The sequence below is a fragment of the Marmota monax genome, unplaced genomic scaffold (assembly GCF_021218885.2).
Source record: "Marmota monax isolate L192 unplaced genomic scaffold, Marmota_monax_Labrador192_F-V1.1 WCK01_AAM20220418_F8-fsc00074, whole genome shotgun sequence".
Taxonomy (NCBI): domain Eukaryota; kingdom Metazoa; phylum Chordata; class Mammalia; order Rodentia; family Sciuridae; genus Marmota; species Marmota monax.
The window spans coordinates 9,500,863-9,519,260 of record NW_026694232.1 but is presented as its reverse complement, the minus strand read 5'-3'; the positions used below and the strand labels follow the sequence as shown (position 1 = coordinate 9,519,260).

Here is an 18,398-nt window from a genome sequence, read left to right as displayed (position 1 = left end):
ATTAGTTTCATTTTCGGTAAAGTGATCTGGGCCACTCAACATGGCTTTTATTGTTCCTGATGTTCGTGCATGTTCTTTTTTTTACAATAAATTCATGACCATTAGAAGATATCAATTTGACATACATGGTATCAGGGCTTTCACAGCTACCATAGGTTTTCTCTTCTCAATCCATTATGTTCCACAGGAACGTTAGTAGTTTCTCATCAGCTACTGCAGCCAGGTCCCCTCATACTGCCATGGCCCCTACTCCAGGGCCACCCCCCACACCACTAAATTTTATTTTTGATTAGTGTGCTTTGAAGCAATGTTACTGCATTTATGCACATTTAGAATTTCTACATCTTCTTGATAAGTTGGTTCTTTATGAATTAATTGTTTATCTCTGCCAATACTCCTCGTTTTGAACACAACTTTTTCTTCTGTTTATTATAGACAAACTGGCCACCTTATGATTGTTGTTTGCATGGTATAACTTTTGCTATCATTTTCTTTCAATCTATCTCCATCCTTAAGTTTAAAGTGTATCTCTTATAACCAATATATTTACTCTGTCAGTATTTGCCTTTTAAATGAAGTGATATCAACTATTTCCCCTTACTGTGATTATTAAAATGGTTAGGTTTAAATCTACTGTCTTGCTATTTATGTCATCTGTGGCTGGTCCTTTTATTTCTCCTTTTGTAATGACTTCTGAATTGCTCAAATTTCTTTTTATTTCATCCTCTCTTCCCCTCTGTCTCTCTCTTTTCTTTTTCAGTGCCAGGAATCAAATCCAGGGCCTCAGGCATACTAAGCAAGTGCTATACTGCTGAGCTAAACTCCCACCCCTCAAATATTTTCAGTATTCCATTTATCTCCTCTATTGAGTCTTTAGCAATGATTTCTCTAATCTGACAGTGTGTGCCCTTAAATTAATACAATCTACCCTGTATTAATTTTACATTACTTTATATACAACATAAATAGTATAATTCCATCTCAATCAACTTTAATTTCTATAGTAAAATTCTATTTACTCCATCTCATACTGAATGCTGTTTTGAGAAATTTTATTTCACATAGGCAATTTTATTTCACCTTGTTATTTTTTTCTTTGAGTGGTCAGTAGTCTTTAGTGAAATAAGACACATAGTTGATAATATTTATCCACATGCTTAGTATCTGCAGTGTCTTCATTGATTTTTTTCAGAGTCAGACTACCAGGTGGGATTATCTTTTTTCAGGTTCATCCATTTGCTTGTCTGTTCAGAATAGGTAACCCACCACTTGGTGGGAAAGTCTGCTCTAGAAGTTGCTTACTATGGGAAGTCTAACCCTTCTCTAGAAATTCTTCATTTATTAAATTCTTTTGTCTTCAGAGTTCTCTCATATATAAGGAAAAATATGGGTTTTTAATATAACCAGTGCTGCTTTTCACAGGAATGAAAGTCTTCCTGACCCGTAACTAAACCTCCTTACCCAGAAATTTATCCTTTTCAAGCTGTTTATTTTTCTTTCATCTCTATGCTTCCAACTTCACTCAGCCTGGAGAATACCCTTTAGTATTTCTTGAAGTATGAGACTAATAATGATAAATTCTGTCAGCTCTAGTTGCTTGGAAATATCTTTATTTCACCTCAATATTTTGAATGAATTTTCAGTGGGTGTAGAATTCTCAGTAATTCCAGGTAAGTTCTCTTAGATCATATTCCACTGGATTGCAGCTTCCATGGTTTCTGTTGCAAAGTCAGTGATTATTTTTTTTTAATTTTGTTCTTTTGAATGTCATGAGTCTTTTTTCACTTTTTAAAGATTTTCTCCTGATCTTTCATTTTCATTAAAGCAGGCTTTTCCTTGCTTTATTCTATGTGGAAGTGGGAGAACCACTTAAATCTGTGAGTTGATGTCTTCTCAGGTTTTGGAAAATTCTTAACCATTTTTGAAAAATTTGTTTCTGCAACACATTCTTTCTCTTCTACTTCTGGGACTTTTGTTCACATCCCACATATCTCTTACATCCTATTCTATTTCCCCTTCTCTCTATTCTTTACTTTGATTATTTTCAACTGGTGTGTTTCCATTTCCACTATCCTGTCCTCTGCTGTATTCAGTCTGCTATTAAACAAATCCAACAAGTTCTTAATTTCAGATATTGGTGTTTTGTAATCTTAGAATGTTCATTTATTTTTTATTATAGATTCTAATTCTCTATTGGAACAATACATCATTTATCTACCTTTTCCTCTGTTTTTTTTTTTTTTTAACATATGGATCATAGTTACTCCAAAGTTTCTGTCTGCCAACAATGGGAACATCTCTTAGCCTAAATCTACAGAGTATTTTATCAGTTGATTTTTTTAGTCACTTTTCCTTGCTTCCTTGCATTTGTCAATATGAGCCTACAATAATGGGTCAACCCAGTGATGCTTAATTCAGATGAGCTACTTATATTTTCTTTCAGATTTTGCTTAGCTCTTCTACCTAATTCACCTACAGGTACTTTTTAGGATAAAGCCTACCTTTTTTCCAATTTAGAAAGCTATTGAAGGGTTACTGTGGGCCAACTATTTTTCATGTCCTACATTTCTTTTAATCTCCATAATAATCACATAGAAATAATAGTCATCACTTATATAGTAATATGTTTATACATTTACATGCTCTTTTAACTCTCACATGAATATTATAAATAGGCACTGTTTTATTAATCCTGCTTTAAAAATAAAATGTCTCGGAAACCAGAGGGGTTAAGTAACTCCTTCCCTCCCAAGGGAGAATATATGGAGATATATATAAACACACACATACACTAGAATTCAGAAATTTTCATCTAGTCAGGTTGACTTCAGAATTTGTGCTTTTAACAACTGCTTTATTGGTGATATTATTCTAATTTTACAGAGAAGGATACCACATGTTAGAAAGATTAGATGTCAGTTTCAGTGCTAGGAAGTAATAGCAATAGGGTTTAATCCAGGCTTTAAAGTCCTTGTTCTTTCCTCTATACTACACTCTATCCCAAAGGAGACAAAGTAAATGTTTTTTATTTTGTGGACCTTGTGAGAATTTTGTGCAGGCTTAAGGATGGGCAGGGAGGGCTTCTATATGGCTTCTATATGGCCACACACTGGAAGGGGGTTGTGTTCCCACTGGCATGTATTATTTCTGAATACCTATAGGACTGACTCCTGGAGAAGGATTTTGATATCTCCCTTAATATCCACTTGAGGAAAGAAAGAGGGCGGAGCTCAACCTTGATGTCCTCTGCTATGCTAGGGACACACGATTCTCAACTGACACATGCCTCTTCCTCCAGACATGAGCACATGTCCTCTGTTGATGTTGCATGGATTTGCCAGCCAGAATCTGAGTCCTATAAAGGGTCTGAGAAACAAAGTACTTGCTCTGTTGGGGCTTAGGCTCAGACTGGGAGAGGGAGTTGGCTTCTTTGGTGGGAAGATCAGACCTAGTTACTTGCCTGAGCTGGGCAGGATGTGTTCTGCTGTGGGAGCCATACCAAATCCTTAGTTCTCTCCTAACACTGACCTTGCTTTTTTGCAGTGTGGAGGCTGCCAGCATTGGATTCGTCATTGTGATTGACAGAAGAAGGGACAAGTGGAGCTCCATAAAGGCATCCTTGACACGAATAGCAGTAAATACTTATTTTTGTGCTATGATAGTTAAAGTCATTTAAATAGTCTTTTCAAATATTTCATATCAAAGTTATGGGGAAAAAGCAATTATTTTATGTCAAATTTTGAGAAGGTCTTTGTAACAGGTGCTATTGCATCATGGAAGGTCTCCCACAGACAATTCCTGAGCATCACAAAGACTCCCCTGAGTCTTTCTGCCTTATTGACTTCTCTACTTACTGAAGAAGGGAAGGCAGGGAGGGCTGGGAAGTTAACAGGATAACCATTGAGTTACAGGAGTTGATAGGTAAACACCAGCTTCCATATCTCTCTTTGGAACAATTCTGAGCTGTGTTGCAAACAAAATCTCAGAGGCTCTCAGCCTCCCTTACCTATAAAAGTAACCCCATCATTTATGCATTGTCTATGCATTGCTGTCTACCTCCCTACTCCCTCATCTGTGCTTCCAGATGTACCCAAATCCTTTGTCTGATTGTTTGCTTTGGGGGATACCTGATTTAAGACAGTCTTCATCTTACTATTCAAATTACTTTTTCACAAAGTAGAAAAACAGTGGCAAAACCAGACAAAATGGTATTTAGATACATTTGTTTAAGGGATGTTTGCATTTGGCATTAAATTGAACAATTTTGGATGGGCTTCCTTTTCCTTATTAGTCAGTTTTAACCACTGTTGTCTTTGAGCAAGTAGATGCATCTTTTCTCTGTTGGAACCTCAGACCTGTGAACCCAGCCATGTGGTCTCAGGGCCACTTACACCAGTTCTTTTACCCTAGCCCAGGCTCATAAGGACAGTGAAGCCTGACTAAAGAGGGTGCAAAATGTCAGGGTGTTAATGTGAGTGCTGGAATTAGGATGGGAGAAGGACAGTTGAAGCCTTGCATACACCCTCATACAGAAGCATTCATACATACAGACGTGTACCCACATAGAGTCTTCTCAGATTGCTTTAGAACCTCATCCAGATACCCACATTTTGCCTCAGCTGATTTATCCTAACATGATACAACAAAATGCAAGGCTGTCCTGTCTAGGAGCTTGTGTTTCAAAGATGGAGAAGGGAGTACTGCCTTCCCTTGGTACATTAATTATTTTGTCCCTTTAGTTTTTCTACAGGCCTTATCTGTGAGATAACTACCATCATTGTTGATGCCCATGACTATTCCAGAGATCTAGCTTCTGAGGCCACAGACAAAACAAAGGGTCCTACCAAGAACCCTTAAAATGCTAGTTCTTTGGCTCAGTAATTCTTATAGGAATCTATCCTAAGAAAATGTTCCAAAGTATGTATAAAGATGTTCATTTGGGTTTTATTTATAATAATAAAAATATAAAAAATCTTAAACAATTAGCAAAAAGGTATTGATTAGATAAATCATGCACCCATAAAAATATTTCCAAAGACTTCTTTAAATAACAGGAATAAAAGCTCATAGTATATTAAGTGGAAAGGCAAGTTACATAGTAACTGTGGTGTAAGTCTAACTATGATATAGACAATTTAACAAACAAATAGACTATAATTATATAAATTAAAATATTAAATATGGCTGTGACACCATGGGTGGTTTTGTTTTTCTAATGTAATTCTATTTCCCAATTTTTATATAAATAGTAGGAATTATTTTTATAATAAGAATATTTTTTTGCTCATTGGTTTGATTTGCTTTATTTTTTAAAGAGTAGTTTGGGTTACCTGACCTTTAGGGCTCTTTTGATTCTGAAATTCTCTGAGATTTATTCTAATTCTTTGACATCCATGGCCTCCAATTTAACTTTTTCTTCTGTGATCTTGGGCAGGAGAAGACTAAAGTAGATCTTGGTAATGGATGTGACATTTTCTCTCTACCCTAACACTTGTCATGATGCTTGCAGGTGGCATTTCCTGGAAACTTACAGCTCATATTCATCCTTCGTCCATCTTGCCTTATCCAGAGAACATTCACTGACATTGGCATTAAATACTATCAAGATGAATTTAAGATGAAAGTGCCGGTAAGCTTGACTTCTCACCTTGTCTCTATCTCTCAGGGGCATTTGAACTGGGCTGCTAAGAAAGGTGGGACTCAAGAGGTACAGAGGGAGAGGAGGGCATCCCAGGCCAGGAACAGCCTGCACAAAGGCACAGGGCAAGAAGCACATAAGGCACAGGGCAAGAAGCACATACTTCTTATGAAGTCTATGGGAATCCCCAGTTTTGTTGGAGCACACAGAAAATAGTATTTTGGAAGAAAAGGAAGGAAACATGAAATAGTATCTTCAGCAGGAGGATAAAGGGTCTGGTTTTTATTCAGTAGACAATGAGGGTCTAGCAAAGGTTTTCTAATTGGGGAGTAAGATGGTGAAATGGTGTACTAGAGTTATGTTGATCTGGGAGTGGTATATAACTGAGGAAAGATAATAGAGGAGGAAGATAAAGGGTAAACTTGAAAGAAAATGTGACTCTAAAGCATGGGGGTGACATAAGAATCTGTACAGTGAAAAACCAACAAAATTTTTAAAAAAGATTCAAAATTGTATGCATAAGTTTGGTAAACAGTGGAAACAATCACTCTCATGCTTAGCTGGTAGGAATATAGTTGGTAACAACCAATATGAAGGACTAATTATCAGCATTTATAGAAAATTTAAATGTAAATGTTCTTTGAACTGTCTATAAGAATTATTCTACAGATATATTCTGGTTTAGATAATGGGGTGTCCCACAAAAGTTCATGTGTGAGACAATCAAGAAAGTTTATGGTTGGAATGATTGGGTTATGAGGTATTAATCCCTTGGTAGGATTAACTGAGTGGTGACTGTGGGAAGGTAGGGTATGCCTGGAGGAAGTCCTATCTGTGGGCAGGTAGGTGACTAGATAGGTAGAGTATGCCTGGTGAAGGTCCTATCTGTGGGCAGGTAGGTGACTATGGGCAGGCAGGGTATACCTGGAGGAGCTATCTACAGTCATCTCCTAGTTAATCTCTATCAGGGGATTAATACACTGATTAAATTAAGGCTATCATAACCCAATAATTTCACCTGTAAACTTTCTTGCATTGTCTTATACATAATTTTTTAGGGGACACCTTATATCTAAACCATAACATGGGGATTTAACCCAGAGGTACTCTACTGCTGGGCTCTGTCCCCAGACCTTTTTATATTTTATTTTGAGACAAGGTCTAAGTTGCAGTTCAAGGCTGGCCTTGAACTTGAGATCCTCTTGCCTCAACCTCCCAGGTCTCTGGGATTATAAATGTGCACCACCATTCCTAGGTGAAGTTGTTTTTAATAGCTAAAGACTGGGAAGAACTTAATTATTGACAACTAGTTAAGTTAATTTATTCTACCTAATCAGTGAAATACTTTTCAGCCAACAAAAGTTGTAAGACATGGTATAACCACGTTGGAAATAATTAGTAGTTTCTTATAAAGTAAACATAGACTTAAACTGTGACCCAGCTGAGAAATGAAAATGTATGTCTACCAAAAAAATATGTAAAAGAATGTCTATTGACAGGTAAATGGATGAAGAAACTGTGGCATGCTTCTATAAAGGAATAACATTAAGCAATAAAAAACAGTGAAGTGAGCTGCTATAAATGTTGACATGGCCGCATCACTGTAGTATGCTGATTTTAAATCCTTTGGGTATAAACTGAGAAGTGGGATAGCTGGATCAAATGGTGGTTCCATTCCAAGTTTTCTGAGAAATCTCCATACTGCTTTCCATAGTGGTTGCACCAATTTGCAGTCCCACCAGTATTGTATGAGTGTGCCATTTTCCACACATCTTAACCAAAATTTATTGTTGCCTGTATTCTTGATGATTGACATTCTTACTGGAGTGAAATGAAATCTTAGGGTATTTTTTGATTTATATTTCTCTAATTGTTAGAGATGTTGAATATTTTGTCATATATTTGTTGATCAATTGCATTTCATCTTCTGTGAAGTATCTGTTCAGTTCCTTAGCCCATATATTGATTGAGTTATTTGATTTTTTTTGGTGTTAAGTTTTTTGAGTTCTTTATATATCCTAGAGATTAATGATTTATCTAAGGTTCATGTGATAAAGTTTTTCTCACAATCTGTAGGCTCTCACCAAAAGCCAAATATGATATGTGGATGCTAATTCACAATGGTGGAGGCTTTAGGGAAGAATATAGTTACTTCAAATTAGATAGAGGGGAGTGAAAGGAGAGGAGGGGATATGGGGATAGGAAGGATAATAGAGTGAAACGGATGGTATTACCTTATATACATATATGATTGCATGACTGATGTGATTCTGCTTACATGTACAATCAAAAAAATAAGAAAGTATACTTTATTTATGATATATCAAAGTGTATAAATGCATTCTATTTTCATGTATAACTAATTAAAATAAAGTTTAAAATTTATAAAAAAATAATAAACCTAAAAAAAACAGCAGTAAAGTTCTAATACATGTAATAACATGGAAGCAGCTCAATAATATTCTCTTGAGAACCCAAAGTGGTTGCTTCTATTCTGAATTCCTGTGTTAACAATTCCATCAAAATGAAAAGCCTAAATGATATGGCAGCAAAAGAGACTTCCTCCATCACATCCAACCTGCTTGCTGAGAATACTCAGTATCCATGGCATCATTGTTGCCTTTTCTACCATTGTGAGTGTGCACCATGGAGAAGTACCTTGCCCATGACCACTGTGTCTCTTTTAGATAAAGCTGTGCTCTCTGAATTAAAGATAGTCCTGAAGAGCTAAGTTAAAGCCAAGTATTAAAATTGGAGGTTAAATCTGATCCAGTAATCATGGATGGAATGATTGTATTGGAGAGAAATATATTGATATGTGTGCATAAACCAAGATTCAGAAGCTGAACCTGGCTGTGTAGGAGAGTATCTTAAGTGTTGATTTTCTATCATCGGTGAAAATTCTTAAACATGAATCAACAATAAAATGCTTCCTAAAGAGGCTATAAAAATTTCTCTTGAGATAAAGAAACTATATGCTAAAGAGCATATTCTTCATGATTCCTTTTATGTAAAGTTCAAGGATAGGACAAACTAAGCTGTGGTAATACAAAATCAAAACAACAGTTTTGAGTTGGGTGTGGTGGCACATGCATGTGATCCCTGTGGATGGGAAGGCTGCGGCAGAAGGATCACAAGTTTGAAACCAGCCTCAATGACTTCTCAAGGCCCTAAGCAATTTAGTGAGATCTATTTCAAAAGTAAAAAATAAAAAGGGCTGGAGATGTAGCTCAATGGTAAAGCTACCCTAGATTCAATTCCCAGTACCCCCCCTCAAAAAAAAAAGCTTGAGTGTTTAAGGGAAATCAAACAAGCTGTGAGTTTCTTACTCAATTTTCCTGAATTGAGTAATGATTGATATTTGGGAAGAGATGACAACTAACAAGAAGCAAATGACCTGTCACAGTCCTCATGAGCTTTTTTACCCTTCAGTATTGAAGACTAATCAAATGTTTCTTGCCACTCTGTTTTAACTGATCAGTTGCTCAATGTCCTATGTATTGCCCTGGTTGTACATAAAACATGCCTCTGAGTGACCATGTATATACAGATCCCCTATGTGATTTATGTCCTGCTTTTCATATGGTGCATCTACTCTGAGGAGGGACAGGACATCTACATTATCTCAATATTATGTCTTTAGCTATTTCCGGTAGTTATGTTGATTCCCTACCTAGTCTACTTTTGATTTGAAACTTAAAATCAACTATTCAGAGAGCTCTCTGCCACCTGAACCCTGGGCACATTTGCTAGGTACAAGTTTGCCTTGTAGGCTGCATTTGACCCACACAAACCTTGCTCTCCCCAGGTAAGTCTGATGCTCCATGGAATCCAGAGTCTTAGGTTACCAAGTTTGAAACAAATTTCAAAACACATTTTGCCTTTTAAATGACAGATATATACTTGGCTCTTAGCACAGCTGTCTTCCTTACTTTGTTTTTAAAATGTGGTTGTGATATTAGTACTTTTGTAGCCTTCAGCCTCTCTTATTATCATATCTCCCTGTTCATTTCTAGTTAGATAATAATTATATTTTTATAAATTGAAGGGGAAATAAGTTCATTATGCATAGTTGGCATACGGATCTCCTGGCACAGGGATAAAATTGTGGTCAAGGAAGACAGAGTATTTGAATGTAGTGAGGGTTTCCGAGCGCCTATTGCTGGTCATTCTGAAACAGCTAGACTTGCAGCTGCCTTGCCAAACTGTTATGTGAAGTCATTAAGGCAGTCTCACAAAAAGGCAGGTTATCATGGACATGAAAATTGGTTTCTTAAAAAAAAAAGTCTGTGGCAGAAAACAGGAAATGTTTACGTTTGTAATGGAAAGAGCCAACATCTTCTGCAGGAACAGCTTTAAGCAAGTAATGGGTAAGAACATAAATATATACAGAAAAGGAAACAAAAAAAGGCATGCTTAATGTATAACAACTGTTCCAAGAATGTGCAAGTGGTACGTGTTATCCTAAAGTTCTTGGATCCAGAGAAGGGAATGCAGAGGCTTGGAAAGAAGTTTGTTACACTCGAGAGTTCCAGGGAAGGGATCATCACAATGCTGCATAGGTCACAGGGGAGGCACTGTCAGGAGGCAGAAGCGGAAGCAAGGGGGAAACCCAGGCCAAAGCCTTTCTGCAGGAAAGGCCAGGCAGGCCAGGGGAAACAGCTTATGATTGGCTAGTTTGAATAATTCCTCTGGGCTACACAAGTAGTCTCTGGTTATCTGGTACCTGGCTCTGGGCTGGTTTCAGGGTGGGGGAAATAACGTCTGTGCATATGAGTTTGATAAATGTGGATGGGGATTTGGATGGGGATTGGCTGGTTTGCATATGAAAAGCATATTCCCTGCTGAATCCTTGGCCATCTCTGGGTTGTGGGTTAGCCATGGCAGGGACAGTCTCTGGCCAATCACTGAGGCCACATATGCAGGGCATCAAGAACACAGAAAATAAGAAAATAGTGTTTGTTTAATTGATCCTGTGATGAAGGATGCCCAATATGCAAATACATAAACAAAGAAATAACACAGAACAACAAGTACTTTAAGGTCAGATTTACATGCTCAGTGTGTCCTGTGAGTTTGACCAGCAGATTGGTTTTGCTATTTCCCTTTCCTATATAAAATTTTTAAACTTGTTTTTTAAACTCTTGATCCTGAGTAGATTAGGAGGAAAACATTTTTGTGTTGAAACTGCTTTGCCTTCTTCATTTTTTTAATTTAACGTGCAGTAAAATTCACTTTTTCTGGTACATAGTTCTATTTGGACAAACACATGGAGTTATTTAATTCCCACCACAGTCAAGCTACAGAATGGTTTTATCACCCACCAGATTTCCTTATGCTCTTCTTTCTAGTCAGTTCCTCTCGCATCCCAAACAGCTGACAAACTGATCTGTTCTCTGTCCTCACAGTTTTGTCTTTTCCCGAAAATCATGTTAATGAAATTATATCCTAAGCAGACATTGAGTATGACTTCTGTTACTTAGCACGAACCATTTGGGTTTCATCCATGTTGTTGGATGTGTCAACAGTTCTTTATATTCCTGAATATTGTCACATGTTATAGAGATACAGGTTTATTCATTCACCAGGGAAGAACATTTCAGTTGTTTCTAGCTTTTAGTGATTAAGAACAAAGCTGCTATAAATATTCACATCATGCAGGATTTTGCTCTGACATATTGTAGGTATATATTTAACTTCACGAGAAACTGCTGAACTGTTTTGCAAAGTGGCTCTACTATTTTTCATTCCCACTAACAGTATATGAGAATTCCAGCTGCTTCATATTCTTGCCACCCTGCCAAAAACTGGTAATTAATAAAAGTTTTAGTCATTCTGGTTGCTTGTATTGTGGTATCTCACTGTGGTTTTAATTTGCAGTTCCATCATGACTAATGACATTAAATCTCGTTTCATGTGCTTATTTTCGATTTGTATATCTTCTTTTTGGTGAAGCTGTAACAAGGCCTTAGAGGCTGCTTTTGCTAAAAGTACTGAATCTTCACTTGGGCCTGCAGCTGTCCAAAGGGTAACTAAAACAGGATAAAAGATTGACATCTCTGCCTTCATTTTGCATTTGCCTCTTTTGCTACCTTAACCCTTGGGAAAAGCTGGTAATCCTCTCCCTTAAAGGCAGAAGGCAACAAGATAAGAAAAATAACTAAGCTATTTTCAAGGTCTGCAGGGACATCATAATCAACAGATTGTCATATGCCAGCTTTTACAATATCCTTTTCCACATCACCCAGTGGCACCTAACCTGAAGGAACTGACACCAAAATCTTGCTTTCCCACCTGCCCTTTTCTCTGAATCATTCCTTCCTGCAGTTACCTTGGATTCCAGGAACAACAGGTCTGGTGGTTAAACAGCTTGGGATGAGTTGCAACTACTCCCCAGGCAACAGCAAATTTCTCATAGCTACCAACAAGGCTCTGCCTGGCTGGCCCTGAGAAAATGATCAACCAGACCACAGTTTCACCAAGACTGCTTGGCTATGTGTACTTCTAGTCCCACTTTGCTACTTAATTTGAGAGTTCATGTCAGTACCCCTGAAAACAGGGTTAAGGACACTTGATCCCCTTTGTCTTCCCAATATAGCTATATTGAATAAATTCCTTTCCTGACTTTCACTGTTACTTTTTCCATTTTGTTTCTGGGATGAGTGGCTGGACCTGATTTGTTGAGATCTTGAAGTCCATTTCCCTCTGATCTAGGACTCCAGTAACAAAGCTTCTGTTCAAATCTTTTGCCATTATTGATTGTGTTATTTTCTTATTATTGAGTTTTGAGAGTTTTGTATATATTCTGGATATAAGTAATTGTCAGGTGATTTGCAAATATTTTCTCCCAATTGTGGGTTATATTTTCATTCTCTCAACTGTGACTTTATGGAGTAAATATTTTAAATTTGGATGACATCTAGCTTATCAACTTTTCTTTTATGAGTCATGCTTTTGGTGTCATAATGCAGAACTCTTTGCCTAATCCAAAGATTTTACCTTAAGATTTTTTTTGACTTGCATAACACTTCTGCTAATATGCTCCTTTTATTCTTAATTTTCAATTTAAAATTCTTCTTGGTCCTTTCTAAAGCTTAAGATGAGAAAACAGAGTCCTGGCAAGTGTGAAAAATCACACCTCCCTCCCTGTTTAGATAAGGAGAATCGGAAATACATAGTCTGGCAGGATAGGTTTTGACACTTCAGGCTACAGGGCAAAGTTATTTCTGTCTAACACGAAATTGTACATAGGTTTTTGGTGTTTTTTTTTTTTTTTTCAGTACTAAATGTTACCATAGGAACGAACAGATATTCCCAGAAGCAAAATACATTCTTAACTAGATAATATCTTGTTACCTGTCTTATAATTTTAATTTAGAAAGCCTGTAAATCTTTTTTCAAACTCCCATAAGTGGTTTAACATTTTTAGGAGGAAAAAGCTTAGATGGATTTAGGGTTTTTTTTTTTTCTTTTCCTCTCTAATGTTGCTAAAATTTGTATTTGTAAAATTCCCAAACAGTTTTCAAAGGTGAAGGAGAAAGTCTTGGGGACCTTGGGGTTAACATAAGGAGAGATAGTCATCAAATGCCACTAAACCCAAGTTCCTCAGGCAGGGTCTATTGTACTTATGATTTTATTCCTTAGTTCTTGGCATTTATTAGCAGTTTAATACATAGTAAATAAATAAATCATTTTTGTCTAATTTTGTTTCTCCTATAGACTTTTTAGACCCTAATTTATTTATATATTTTTTTATTCCAAAATGAATTTATCACTTGACTCATATAATAATACAAGAAAGTCCATATTCTTATATCTGACCAAGAATAAATTTTCAAAATAATCAACATGGAGTAAAAAAATAAAGGTTGTTAATTAAAGGTTTCAAGTGGAAGGCATTTCAAAGACAGAGTTGAGGAGCCCTTGTCCCTGGCTAGGGGAGAGCCAGGGTTCTCTCCAGCCCCTGGGTCAGAAAGCTCAGACTGTCACCACAAGGGGATCTGAGGAGGTCTGCAGGAGCTCAGGAGACCTCCACTCAGACCTCCACTCTTGACCACATCACAGAAGAGAACTTAAGAATGCATCAGGTTTTAGCAAAGAGAGGAAGAGCTTTCTAGAAAGTGAAAGGCGAAGGTAAACGCTCTCAGAACAGAGCTCAGGCTATCTTAAGAATGGGACGAATGTTCTCTGTGATAAGTGGATACTGATTCATAATGCGGGGGGACATGGGAAAAATGGAGGAACTTTGATGGGGCAAAGGGGAGGGAGAGGTGGGGAGGGAGTATGGGGGCAGGAGAGATGGTGGAATGAGATGGACCTCATTACCTTAGGTACATGTATGACTGCACATATTGTGCAGCACTACCTCGTATACAACCATAGAAATGTAAAGTTGTGCTGCAATTGTGGACAATGAATCAAAATGCATTCTGCTGTCATATATACCTAATTAAAATTTTTAAAAAATAATGGGACACATTGTCTTGGTTTGGGGTTTTAATACTGATAAAGAGACAGTAGCTAGGGGGCTGAAGGAGGTGGGGCCAGGGTGGAGTTGTGCAATTTTGTGCCAGTTTTCCTCGTGCTGGTGCACTGTCCTTGCACATTCCAATTATGCCACGCCTCATTCGAATCTTAACTCTCCAGGGGTGTGTGTCCTACTGTCATAATGAGGCCAGGGTCATTTCTTGGTCACCAAAGTCTTCAATACACATAGTCTCTGAAGGAATGGTTCCTGTAGTTGCCTGGTGGTTGCTGGAGGTTTTGTTGTTTTTTCATCAGCCAATCATCAAGCTGCAGGCAAGGATTCAGATGCAAGGGATAGGGGCTGGTCTCTCCCAAGTTGTTTGTTCCGCATTCCAATGGTTTCCAAGTGTTTGTCTTTTGAGACTCAGTATTCTCTTTGTATCCCCAAATTTCTATTTCAGGACCATAATGAGGTCAGAACTGCCATGGAGGAGTACAGAGACTTTAAAATAGTTCTCTGCTATATATAGTAACCATCTTTGGATATAAATGCCTAATAACTCAAGTTCAAAGTCTTATTTAAAAGTAGAATCTATATGAGCTATGTGAGGACCCATGAAAAATATAATTTTTCCCCCCTACAGATCATCATGTTAAACTCAGTTTCTGACCTTCATGGCTACATTGACAAAAGCCAGCTGACACAGGAGTTAGGGGGAACTCTGGAATACCGCCACAGTCAGTGGATAAATCATCGCACTGTGAGTATTGACTTGTTTGGGCTTTTCTTCCTCTCTTTGTTTTCCAGAAGACAGGGCAATTAAAGATCGGCTGTTGTGAGATCACTGCAGGTGACTGCCTGGCCTTGGGAATATTGGGATTTCTCAGCTACCGACTGGTGAAGAACTAGGGTGTAAGGGTAAAGGCTGAGTTTTTTCATGCTGACCACGGAACCTCCCTGTATCTTTTGGTGCAGGGGCTTTGGAAGTCTTAACTTGGGGTGCACCTGGGAGTTTTAAAAAACCAACACCCTGCTATGTATATCTCATGAATTATTTTTTTTACTTGTTCTAGAATGGATCTCACACATTAGAATTTCATAAATCTTCCTGGATGATTTCAATGTACGTTCAGATTGAAACCCAGGGAGTTAGAAGAAGCTGTATTTAAATATTGCCAAAATTACTTATTGCCTGAACTTGAGGAGTTACTAAGCCTCTCTAAGCTTGTTTCCTCCTCTCTTAAAGGGGACTAACACCAGGCATGGTGGCACACATGTGTAATCCCAGAGACACAGAAAACTGAGGCAGTAGTAGTATAGGTTCAAGGTCAGCCTGGGCAACTTACGGAGGCTCTGTCTCAAAATTTTAAAATAAACAAGGCTGGGGAGGTAGCTTGAAGTCCTAGATTCAATCCCCAGCACTGCAAAAGAGAGAAAAGAAAAAAAAGGATTAACACAGCTGTTCTCTGTTAGAAGTAATTTTATCCCATGGAGGATATTTGTCAATGTCTTTAGACATTTTTTGTAGTCAGAACTTGGTGGCGAGTAGTTAAGGCATCTAGGGACTAGGGACCTGGGACCCTGCTAAACATCTTACAATGTGCAAAATGGCCTCTACCACAAAAAATTATCCAGCCCCAAATGTGAATACTGCCAATGTTGAGAAACCTTGGACTGCCAAAAGCTACCTGGAAGTTTGATGTGGGGGAGGAGGGAAAATACGGTCTGTGAAAGTGCCTGATATATAGTGTTTTACTTTTTCCTACTTGTATTGGTGGTTGTTGGGCTAAAATAGAAGTTTCGGTGATATTGAGGAAAAAGTGAGAATGAAACTCATTACTATGATCTGAATGTTGGTATCTTGTCCCCTGCCCCAAATTCATATGTTGAAACCCAATGTGACAGTATTAAGAAGTGGGGCCTTTTGGGAAGTGATTCTGTCAGTCTTCACAAGAGGTGAAGGGATCTGCCTTGCCCCATGCCTTGTGCAGACCAGAGAAGGTACCATCTATGAGAACAGGCCCTCACCAGACATCAAACCTCCTTGCACTTTGATCTTGGACTTCAAGCCTCCGGAACAGTGAGAAATAAATTTCTATTGTTCATAAATTACCCAGTCTAGGGTATTTTTGTTATAACAGCCTAAACAGGCTAAGACAGTCACCAGAAAATATGATCCTATAGTTTCTTTCCCATTGCCCCACTCTCCTAACCCCTAACCTTGAAAAGATTAGGTTTCCTCAGCAAAACCCACTCTCCCTTCACCTCCCTTCACAGCTTGTAATGTCAGCACTTTTCTTTGTATCTGGTCATTTTGGAAGCATGTTGCTCAATATTTATCAGTGAACACCTGAACTGCATATACATATTAGGTATGTGCATTCACCTTATTTCAGATATAATGTTTTGTGATTTTTTTTCTAAAAAAAAAAAAGGAAATTTAGAAATTAAACAAAAATAGATTTCCAGCAACACTGCATTTCTTTCAAAGCTACAATTCCTTCCTCGCTTCTTTGTGAATTCCAAGGAAGTTTCCCAAAACCTGAAGAAAGGTCCCTCAACCTGGGCCAGAACCTTTTACACTTCTCATCAATTTGGTCACAAGAATGGTGACTCCTAGAAAATCTCATGATGTGCATATAATTCTAAATAAGTCTAACTAAGAAAGTTGTCAGGGAAGTTAATGTAGAGTATTATAAATGAGGGGATGTGAGGGGGTCTTCCTAGGCTGCAGACCTCTTTATATGCTAGACCATATAAATGGTGGAACCTGGAGTGCTTCTAGGCTTTATTTCTCAACTTCCTAGATAATCAAAAAGAATTCACTCAGCCTTATTGGGCTAACTAGCTCTCCCCTTTGCTCTGATTTCTCTACCAGATACTTATTTTATCATGCTATTCATGTTTTTCAAGTTACCTCAAGTCAGACAAATTTATGATAAATACATTTTAAAGAGATAAACCTTGACCTTTTTGTTTCAGAGACAAAAATAGGTCTTTGAAAACTTAGTTAAGAAGGCCAAGGTCATGAAGAGTGGTTAGAGATGGCATGAGCAGACATTTACACACTTCCTTCCCCACTAGACCTAGTTTATAGCCACCTTGTTTGTGGTTGTGCATGTCTTAAACACATGATAGTGAACTTTAAAAAATGCAACTAAGTATTAGAAGACCAGTGATATTCTGTTCATGCCTTTTCCACAGGTAGATAATTTTATATATACACACATCTAGTTAAAAACTTAGTAGAATAGTATAGAAGCACATACACATTGTTGTATATCTTATGATTGAAACATATAGATTCTTCTTTATTTTGTGCTTTTTGGATATCAGGTTATTGAGAAACGCATAGAAAGGTTAGGACTCAAAACAACCTTAACATCATTTACTTCAATCACTTTATTATACAGGAAAGTGATCTTCAGAGTAAAAAAGAAGCTTATCTAAGGTCAAATGGTCAAGTAGTGGCAGAACTATGACTAAAAAGAACTAAACCAACCTCTTTTTAATTCCCATATTAGAATCAGGTCCTCTGCCCATTTCCAAGGTGATTATTCAGGGAATAACATGGAATCAAGTTAATTTGTTAATAGGTGACCTCTCCTCTGTTTCAAGGATGACATTTGCAGGCCTCACACCTGACATTCAGGGTGGTCACTGTTATTATCATAGTTGTAAGGTATTTATTGTCACCAAAATCCTTTCACAGTTGCTATCCTTTTTTATCCAAAAAAAAAAAAAAAAATCCCCACAGAACAAAAAGCATTTCTCCTATTTTTCAAGTGAGGACTCTGGAACTCAACTGCACCACATGGCTTATCCAAATAACACGATTAGGGAAGATTAGGATCTGAACTCTGATTCGAATCTTCAACTCTCAAGGCCGAGATCTTCTGAGGATCTAGTTTTAAATCTAATTTTGCTAAATATAGCTTTGAATGCCAAATTGTAAGATAATATGGCACTTAAGAGTATAGCTCAGGAGCCACATCTCATCTGACTCCAATCCCACCTCTGCCATGTATTTTTTGATATGTCTTCTGGGAAATTGTTCTCAACATGCTTTAGTTTCCTCATCTATATAATGTGGGATGATAATAATGGTAACTAAGATGCATTAGAAGAAATCGTGCATATAAAGCAAAATATATCATAATCTTACTATTTTTTTATTATTCCTCCCAGTGTTTTTTTCTCTGTTATTCATCATAGGCTATTAGTGAATACAATTGAGAGAGTGATTGATATATCTATATCTATATCTATATATATATATATATATATATATAT

General features: G+C 37.4%; 1 protein-coding gene across 2 annotated transcripts in view; it reads left to right on the top strand.

Annotated features, from left to right (window-relative positions):
- Mcf2l2 (MCF.2 cell line derived transforming sequence-like 2) overlaps positions 1 to 18,398 on the top strand; it is a 245,956-nt gene that overhangs the window by 80,408 nt on the left and 147,150 nt on the right. For both annotated transcript variants that reach the window (XM_046466888.2, XM_058586213.1), the window contains 3 exons: positions 3,544 to 3,634; positions 5,510 to 5,629; positions 14,749 to 14,865. In XM_046466888.2, the coding sequence (XP_046322844.1) occupies positions 3,544 to 3,634; positions 5,510 to 5,629; positions 14,749 to 14,865 (328 nt within the window). The remainder of the gene's footprint in view (positions 1 to 3,543; positions 3,635 to 5,509; positions 5,630 to 14,748; positions 14,866 to 18,398) is intronic.